This window comes from Mus pahari, chromosome 15 (genome assembly GCF_900095145.1).
Source record: "Mus pahari chromosome 15, PAHARI_EIJ_v1.1, whole genome shotgun sequence".
In the NCBI taxonomy this organism is placed as follows: domain Eukaryota; kingdom Metazoa; phylum Chordata; class Mammalia; order Rodentia; family Muridae; genus Mus; species Mus pahari.
In genome coordinates, this window is record NC_034604.1 from 67,023,024 (window position 1) to 67,032,931 (window position 9,908).

Consider the following 9,908-nt stretch of genomic DNA (forward strand, 5'->3'; position numbering starts at 1 on the left):
TGAGATAACTTTCTGGTGGGGGAGCCACCCTTGGAAAATGGTTTAATGAAACTCTCAGAGCTGACCATCCGTGCATCAACTACACCCTCATCAAGTTTCCCGCTGGAGAACAGGGGCCCTTTTCCTCCTGACTGCTGGAAACCCGTCTACAGCCCTTCCTCTGCCCAGCACTCTTCCAAATAATGACCTTCTTGGTTGGTGAAATTCCCCATGATAAGCCCAAGTAATCCCCTCCCCCACACCCAATTTGACACCATCAGGGTCTCCCATTGCCCACATTCTTAGATAATAAACATTTAAATTTACATTAAATAATATTTATAAGCAGGATATAGCTCATCTTGCCATCTTTAAAATGGCTGCTGTGACTTGTACCATTCAATAAGTAACATCTTAGTAAAAGTGCTTTAACTCAGCCTCTGTCCTGACCGTTAACAAACTGAGCAAAAAAAACCCAAAAATCCAGCAACACATTTTTATACTTGTAACATTCAATATTTAGATTTCATAGACAGAATTAAACAAAAACATGAAAAAAATAAACGTTCCTCATAATCTTTGTTCATTTATTGTGTGTGTGTGTCCATGCACACACACGTGTGCGCACACGCACACAGCAAGTGGGAACGGGGAGGGCGGTCAAAAAATAACTTCTGGAAATTGGTTCTTTCTGTCCACCATATGGGTCCTGGGATTAAACTTAAAGGTCAAGGCTCAGAGCCTTAACCACTGAACCATCTTGCAATCACATTGTGAGTTCTTTTGTAGACATTCTGGCTTTGAAGTTGAGATTTTCCTGCCTCGGTGCTAGACTCATACCTGTACATTCATCTTTCAAACTGTGATTTACTTCATTATTTTACTGAATAGACTATTTATTTAGTTATTTATGCTAAATTAACCATCATACTTAAAACTACATACTTAAAACTACAATGCCATTCCAAGACTGCCTCTTTCTGGGGTGGTCCTGTGGACTGAACCTAAGGTCTATGCGCACTAAGCAGACTGAATACACCTTCAGAACTTCAAATCAATCTTAAGCAGGAAGATGGAAAGAAGTCCCCTTTACCTATATAAACACATACTGTGGTATGTGCCTACGAACCACTTTGTACTGACACCACTCTGGGGTGAGCATTTTTAAGTTTTGTCCCTGATCACTGTGGTTCATGGCTATGATCTCAACACATGGAAACAAGCCAGGGACACATAGTGAGTTCCAGGTCAGCTTGCTACAGTCTCAAAATAAAAACAAACTTTGTCCCTCAATGCATCTAGACAGGTGAATGCCAGACACTGCCATTTCTCCAACAAACGTCAGAGTTCTTTCAGAACATGACTCATGAACACTGATGTCTTTATCCAGCTCTTACCCTGAGATTAAAAATGGTACTTCCTAGGCTGGGCTGGGGAGGGGAGATGGCTCAGTGGTTAAGCACACTAACTGCTCTTCTAGAGGCCCAGAGTTCAATTCCCAGCAACCACATGGTGGCTCGCAACCATCTGTAATGGGATCCGATGCCCTCTTCTGGTGTCTGAAGACAGCTACAGTGTACTCAAATAAATAAATCTTTTTTGTTTTTAAAAATGGCATTTCCTGCCAGGTGCACAGTCCAGGGGTAGCAGTGTATGCCCTCAATCCCAGCACTCCGGAGGTGGAGGCAGGTGGATCTCTGTGAGTTTTGGACCACTCTGGTCTACAGAGTGAGTTTCAGGACAGCCAGGGCCACATAGTGAGATCCTGTCTTGAAAATACAAAAGAAGGCATTTCCTGGTCTAGTTCTCCTTTATTTATCCGCACTGAGCTTGGAACCTATTATCCAGTCTCAGCAGAGAAAGACGATGAAACTGTTCTCATAATCAGCAAACCTAAGTTTCTGTTTGGTCAATAAGATAATGTAACTGAAGCAATTAAATGTAAGGAATTTCTTTTATTAATAAAAGTAGTTTTTGTACACTGTTGCAAATGACTGTTCAGTTGTCTAAAGGCAGTAGTGGCTCCTTCCACTCTTCTATAATGTTATAGTTAGCACTGATTTAGTTCTAGGAACTTTTTTTTTTTTTGTATTTCCCCAAACCTGTCTACTACAAAGGGAATTCAGAGCAGAAAGTGAAAAGAACATATAGAAAAGAACAGGTTTCGGTGCTGACATTTTGTCTTTGGAAGTCGGCGAGCACTCGCTTCTTCTGTTTTGTGCTCATGGCACAGCGCTGGAGGACTGAGGGGAGAAGTGGGAGATACATTCATGTAACAGCGACAGTACCGTCGCAAGCTTAAAGCAGAGCACAGGAGGCGACCCATCAGGACGGACGCATTCCCAGTACTGGGCTGTGGGCACTATAGTATAGCCAACATGTCTGACCCCAATGAAAGTGAGATTCACAGGGAAAAGAAAAAAGCCACGCAAAGTGGGGATGGAAGAATAAAGCACAGATGACACTGTAACTCAGAGAACATTATCTTTTTGTCTAAAAATAGTAGTTCCCTGAAGCCCGGAGTGTCTTAGTGGGGAAGCTTCTCTTCTGTGATCTGAGGAGGCGTAAGTGAAGACTCTGGCCAGTCATACACGTCCGGCAGCAGGGAAACATAGTCGCTCCGCCATATTCTTTCTCTCACGTATCTGGCCTTGTCCTCGGGTTCTGGGTACCGGAAAGCCATTTTATTAGCGTACAGGTACTCTGTAAGCTGGAAAATGAACAGCATCACTGTTTAGGCTCTGACGGTCGCTCAGAGAAATCAAATAGCATCACCACACACAGACACACGTGTAGACAAAGTCGTATTTTACATTTTTCCAAAATGTAAAATATGACTTTGACTCATTTCAAATTATTTAAAAATTATTTATGTGTCAAGTTTGAAAGAGATAATAAAAATCTGTCATCTCGTGAAAGCTTTGATGTGTTCTGGTCACCTTTCCTGATGTAGAAAAGAATGCTTAGTATTTTTTTACATTCAACAAGCACATCTAAGTTCTAGGATGTCAATCTACATGCAGGTGATGTAGCAACCTCTAGCCCCATAGCCCTGCTGAGAGGGGCTGCGCTGTTTAGTAGACTCTAACACTAATCAAAACCACCCTATAGAACAAAATGCAATCTTAACTATGTATTCGCCAGACAGGTGGCGGCGGCACATGCCTTTAACCCCAGCATCCTGGAGGCAGAGGCAGATGGATCTCCATGAGTTCGAGGCCGGGCCTCGTCTACAGATCGAGTTCTAGGACTGCCAGGGATACACAGAGAAACCCTGTCTCAAAAAACAAACAGAACAAAGCATGCACCAAATGAACAGAACCACAAAGGAGCAGAGACTTGCAGCTGTCAGCGGCAGTCAGCCACACTGTTCTGAAATACTCGGGCTGATTCAGTCCTGCAATGGCTTCTACTGCCTCCAGAGCGAATCTTTGTGTGTACCAGTCTTCTTGCTGGAAACTTCCTGCTCTTGACAATTCCTCCTTCTTACAATCTATCCAGACTGGTACCCAGGACAGTGCTTAGCTTCCAGGCATTCCAATGTGTGTTTGCCAATGCTAATCAAGGCCCTCAGTTCCCAGGCATCAGCGTTGTCATGCAGGAATTCTGGACTCAGTATCAAATCTACAAACCCTCTTATGACCAAAGCCTTGCTGTATGGCCCGAACTCTGTCAGTGAGCGTTCCAGACAATTCTGATGCACTTTCCAGTTTGAGATATATGTTGCCCAGTGTGATAAACCCTATTGCTTCAAACTCTAAACTATCTTATATTTTTAGTGCTTTTCTCTTAAATACGAAGGGGACTTTTTTTTTTTTTTTTACTTTTGATTAAAATATACAAATATGCAAAAAAAACCTCATCAATTCTATCATAACAAGAGTTGAATGGACTAAAAGTTTATAAATTCTCAGGCCCATCCTGAAATAATAATGTCAGACAACAAAGAAACTTGGAATTCTGAGCTGGTCCCATGGTTAGGAGTACTGGCTGCTCTTGCCAAGAACCTGGGTTCGGTTCCCAACACCTACATGGTGACTTACAACTGCCTATAATTCTAGTTCCAGGAGGTTTCATACCCTCTTCTGGCCACTATAATCATGTGGTACATTCGATTATCTACACAATAAAGCATAGACAAAACACTTATATACAAAAAAGGAAGAAAAGATCTAATCAAAAGGGGACAACATTCTTCAAGGGAGAATGGGACATGTTGTCACAGTGTGTAGGTACCAAGCAGGCAGCTAGAACAATAAGGTGCTGCCACAGTCGATGTAAGCTTGTGTTTAATCTGTAATAGTCACAAGGCTCAGGAACAGAGTGTTCCCACTGGCAATTTCTCCCCAACAGACAAACAGGCAAAAAGGCTGAGACAGCGACAGACCAGAGCCCTGGCTGGCCATGCACGCAGGCGGGTGACTGGTGTCAGACTGAGGAGCACAGAGATACACAACTCTCCTGCCTCTGGACTGTAAGGCCGGGGTGGCAGGCTCCTGTGGGCACAGAGCCTCTGGACTATAAGGCCGGGGTGGCAGGCTCCTGTGGGCACAGAGCCTCTGGACTATAAGGCCGGGGTGGCAGGCTCTGGTGGGCACACAGCCCCGTGGCTATAAGGTGGGGGTAGCAGGCTCCTGTGGGCACACAGCCCCTGGGCTATCAGGTGGGGGTGGTAGGCTCCTGTGATGCACAGAGCCGTGCATATTTTCCTGAGCCTTGTCTCTTAAAAAGGAACGCCAACCTCTGATGCCACAGCAGATTCCCTCCCTTCCCCGGGCCAGGAGCGTAACAAGCTTGAGCTCATAATCCTATCGTAGTCCGGAATACGTAGGTCTCCTTCACTGTGTCACACATGACATACTATCCTGGACTACATCACACCCTTCTTAAACAAAACATCAGAATGTGTACCACATAAATTTCCTCCTAAATATTAGGAACTTATGTCTAATATGCTTATATTACTTGGACAAGAAAATGTCATTAGAGTTTATGTAAAGTGGCATAAATTACTTACTTTAATAGCTATCTTAGCAGAAACTTCCTGAATATTAGCAAGTGACGGGTAAAGCCTCCCTTGGGCTAACTCTTCATCTGTCAATTGAGCTGTCAGTGCCTGAAAGGAAAAACAGCATCCTATTTTTATGTAAACAGAAGAATCAAGTAAAAGGGAAAATGCGTTGGAGAAACAGAAAATTATAGACAACGGAACTTTTATTTCTTATAGGACTACACTAAACCAATGTAGAAATTAAAACTGTTCATCATGGAGGCTGGAGAGATGGCTCAGCGGTTACGATCACTGGCTGCTCTTCCAGAGGTCCTGAGTCTAATTCCCAGCACCCACACGACCACCTGTAATGGGATCTGACGCTGTCTTCTTTCTGGTGTGCCTGAGGACAGCGACAGTGTACTCATATACATAAAATAAATAAGACTTTTAAAAATACCAAAACTTCTCATCATGGCTGGGCATGGTGGGACACACCTTTCATTTCAGCACCCAAAGGCAAAACAGGGACCTGTGAGTTTGAGGCCAGCCTTGTCTACATTGTGAGTTCTAGGCTAACCAGCACTTCACAGTCAGAAAACAAAACTACAAGGCCCCACCAAAACACACCAGAGCAACACAATTCCCCATTACACAATAACCAGATCTAAAGATCTAGTGGTATGTCCTGCTTCACACATATAAAGCTGGGGATAACAGCAGCTAAGAAGAAAATAGACATTATCACTAGTATTCATGTGAGTTCTTCAGAATCCCTTTGGAAAGGTGCAGTGCTCCATTAAGAGGGAAGGGTTAATATTTTTATCTATGTTGTAATCATTGATGCTGTCTGGACTGCCGGCATAGGACAGGTCTCATGACACACTGGTAGCATGGGAGCATGAGATACAAAACAGCATGCTATAAATCCAAACTGAATCGCAGTGTCTACAGACATTTGAAAAGCTGGGGTTTTAAAAAATTAACATAATGCAGAAGTAGACAAATAAAAAAGTCATGGATTGCTAACTTCCTTTTCATCCATAATGCAGATTTAATTACTCTTGTTTTAAGATCTGTTCACCTCTACAATCTATGCTTTATATAAAATCAGCAGTATTTAGAATATTACCTTTGCAGCTTCTAAGAAAACGGTGTCACTGATGTGTCGGGCTTGACAGAGAATAACAGCTAAAGCCACACCTAGAATACATGTTACACAGTTCATTTAGTAAGGCCACCTTTCAAATGATGAAGGGCTAAATTCCTCAACTGAGAAAAAATAAATGGCAATAAGCTCCCACCACAACTGCCTGAGAGAAAGCAATACTGAATTAAAGTGATCTTTGTCAATGTCTACTTCTCACCACTAACAAAATCATTTTAGGAATAAGTGGAGTGTTTTGTTTTGACAATTTTCAACATAGAAAATATTTATGGGTTTGTGTTAGGGCCTTCTTCAGTCTACAGTGCCAAAAAAACAAGAGAGAAAGGGAGGGAGGGAGGGAGGGAGGGAGGGAGAGAGAGAGAGAGAGAGAGAGAGAGAATGAATATGAGAATATACTAACCCAAAAGAAACATCCATCAGCCAAGTAGAAATACACACTCACTAATTTTTAAAAAAACAACTGGCCGGGCATGGTGGCGCACGCCTTCAATCCCAGCACTCAGGAGGCAGAGGCAGGTGGATTTCTGAGTTTGAAGCCAGCCTGGTCTACAGAGTGAGTTCCAGGACAGTCAGGGCTATACAGAGAAACCCTGTCTCGAAAAACCAAAACCATAAACAAACCCAACCAGCCAGCCAGCCAGCCACCTTGGCCCTGATTTCAACAGCGGCAGCTGCTGTCTGGTCCTTCAGCTCATTGTTTCACTGTTTCTGAGTCTTTACTAACTTGCTCTAATTTCTTTAGATCCCTGAGCTTTAAAGACTTCCAACTTCCTGGTTGAACGCAAGCACCTGCCCTCTTGCTACTTCTAGCCTTCTCTCTCCCCACCATGGACAGACATAGCTTGGGTCCACTACATTCACCGACTACATGAGGACTTTGTAGGCACTATTTAACCCAGGCAGAGTCCACACTCCACTGGGACTGTTTCTCCAGAGTTCATGTTCTGTTCCCCCCTTAACTGTTTTGTTAGTAACTAACATCATTTCCTCCTGGAACTCTTCCTCAGCTGCCCATCTTCGTGTGCTTTCGCATCCTGTGGGTTTCTCTGCAGCTCTTACAGCTCGCCTCACTTCTCACCCTGTCACTCAGGGACCTGTTTCTCTGACTCCAATTACCAACACACCTTTGCCAGTGTTCTATTACCCTCTCTTTCTAGCAGGACAGATTTTCCTGCAGTTGTTCTGAGAAACAACTGATAGGAAAGAAATTTTTCTCTTTTTAAAAAATCTGCATTTCTGAAAATGTGTTTCCCTCTTTCTGCTCATCTGGGCTTCGGATTTTAGTTTGAAAATGTCTTTCCTGCAGAGCTCTGCATCACCTAGCTTCCGGCCTTAGCCCAGGGTCTGTCTGGCATCACTTCTTGTTTAGGCATCTGTCTTTTCATCGCTGGAAGCACGGAGCTCTTGGACTGATTTTATAACCCTGTGTCTTGGGGTATGTTTCCAACCCCGCCGTGTCTGACACTCAGGGGTGAGCCCTTCCTCTGAAGTCTTTGATGTCTTTCCATTTTTTTTTCTTTCTTTCCATTTGTCCTGAAATTTCCATTTTCTGACCTTGTAATCGTGGAGCAGTCAAGTGACTTTATTATTTATTTGTTATCTCCTGTCTCAACTGTTAAGTGGCTTCCTCAACTTCTTCCTTATAATCTTTCTGCTATTAACTTTTACTTCATGAACTTGCTGTTTCTAACCTGAAACCCTCTCACTTTGAAATGCAGTACCTCTGTAAGGCTGTTGACAGTTCCTTCAAACCCTTCCTGCAGGCCTGTTTTCTTCCAAGATGCCCCTTTTATTTAAACACTGCTTTATCTGTTATGATATCAACATTTTTAAAGCTTTTGTATGACGTTTGTTAGATGAACACTCTGGAGAGCAGTCAGGGTTCTCTCCTGCTGGGCGGTCTCTCCAGCCCCCCAACCCCCACTCCCGGGTCTCCACTCTTTCAGCTCCTCCTCCCCTTCTCCCTGTGAGTGGGCTGTGCCAAGAGTGAAGACACTTAAGCCTGGTGTTTTGACAGACAGCTGTCTTGCCCAGTGTTCCCTTCCTTTTTTCTTTTGTTTTTCAATTGTTGCACTTTCTTCCCCAATATTCCCTGACTGGAAATGAGTTGTTGTGGTATTCTAGTGACTGATTATCCTCAAGTTTACAGCACATATCCTCATCAAAAAAAATTTCCATTAGCTTAAAATATACCTTCCTGCCAGTGTGAATCCCTCATAACACGTCGGGTCTGTTTAATTGAAGGAGCAGTGCTGTGCATCTGTGTCCCAGCGTGAGTGGTGTCTGTAAACCCTTGCTCTTGTCTTTCCTGCACGTTTACAAGATGTGTTCGCCCACCCTTCCCTCACACCCGAGCTTCTGGGACTGTTTCCCACTGGCCTGAGGAATACTTCCTGTCCTTTCACTTCACACAGTATGCAGGCAGAGTTCTCTGAATTCCTAAAATGTCTCCATTTTGCTCTAGCTCTTGTGGACAGAATTCAAGGCTGCCAAGTATTTCCTACAAGCAACAGGAACACATCACTCCTCTTCCTCTTGGCCCTCAGCAGTGCTAAGAAAACAAATGCTGCTCCTATACTTGGACCAGCTGCTGCCATGATTTCTCCTTGGGACTTTCTGAAGCCTCAGAGTGCTGGTTTACCCCACAGAGGTTTTCCTGAGGTACACTGGAAGGCACTCTTAGCCACGCAGCCTCCGATGCTGCCTCTCCTTCCTTTCCACACTCACCATCTTCCAGGACTTTACTAGCAATTACAAGTCTCTTGCTTGCTCTCCTATATTCTCCCCTTGGACTCTGCTTCATTTCCAGTTTCTTCTGTGCTGCCCTACTGGCTTTAGTCTAATTTTCACTCATCCATTAGACGTTATTGCTATTCAATTCCAGAAGTCAGGGATTTTGGCTGACGTTTTCAAACTTGGCTTTCACTGCTGTAAAGTAATAATCATGTTTGTTACAGCACCGGCTGTCCATGTACACCTGAACCTGTCCTCTTGTCTGGTGGAGTCTGCTGGGCTTGGGTACCCAGGTCTTCGCACAGGTCTCCCTTTTCCCTCTAAACAAGAGTGGCGTTTGTACGTTTCTCCAGAAGAACAACTTGAGGACTGGTGCTGCGTTTTCAGAGACAACTTCTACTTGGTCCTGCCAGGCACTGGCATGCAGAGCAAAGGCTGGAGTTTTCTAACCCAGCCACAGCTACAGAACAGTCTGCTCCCAGATGCAGTCCTGTAGGGTTTCAGCCCAGGATGGGTAGCCACTCGTAAGGAGAGGGACAAATGTCAATACTATCTTTCCTCTAGGGCAAATATAACTTGTCCCTCCGTTGTTTATTTCCTGATCAGTGTGTTTCTCGTGCCAAGAGGACTACAAATTCTAGCCTCCTCAGCACGCTCTCTACTTTTTAATCTTGACCCAGGATCTCACATCTTATCAGTCTGGCTTCTGATCTCCGAAGGCTGGCTAGTCATATCATTCTCTTTCTCTTAAAGACTCATTTATTTTTATTTTATGTGCATGAGTGTTTTTCTGGTGAGGATGTCTTGCTATGCAATCCTGGCTGACCTACATTTCCTATGTGGCCTAGACAGGCCTCAAACTTATGGTAATTCTCCTGCCTCAGTTTCCAAGTGTAGGATCATGGGCCTGTATGGCCACACGTGGTTTCACATGTTCTTTAGAATTTTTTTTTTTTTTTTTTTTTTGGTTTTTCGAGACAGGGTTTCTCTGTATAGCTCTGGCTGTCCTGGAACTCACTTGGTAGACCAGGCTGGCCT

At 43.9% G+C, this 9,908-nt stretch overlaps 1 protein-coding gene across 1 annotated transcript in view; it reads right to left on the bottom strand.

The window, feature by feature from the left end:
* Positions 1-1,914: 1,914 nt before the first annotated feature.
* Me2 (malic enzyme 2) overlaps positions 1,915-9,908 on the bottom strand; it is a 43,712-nt gene continuing 35,718 nt past the window's right edge. Inside the window, exons 14-16 of the mRNA XM_021214407.1 lie at positions 6,102-6,172; positions 4,997-5,095; positions 1,915-2,689 (exon numbers count right to left, since the gene is read on the bottom strand). Of these exons, the coding sequence (XP_021070066.1) occupies positions 2,507-2,689; positions 4,997-5,095; positions 6,102-6,172 (353 nt within the window). The 3' untranslated portion in view covers positions 1,915-2,506. The remainder of the gene's footprint in view (positions 2,690-4,996; positions 5,096-6,101; positions 6,173-9,908) is intronic.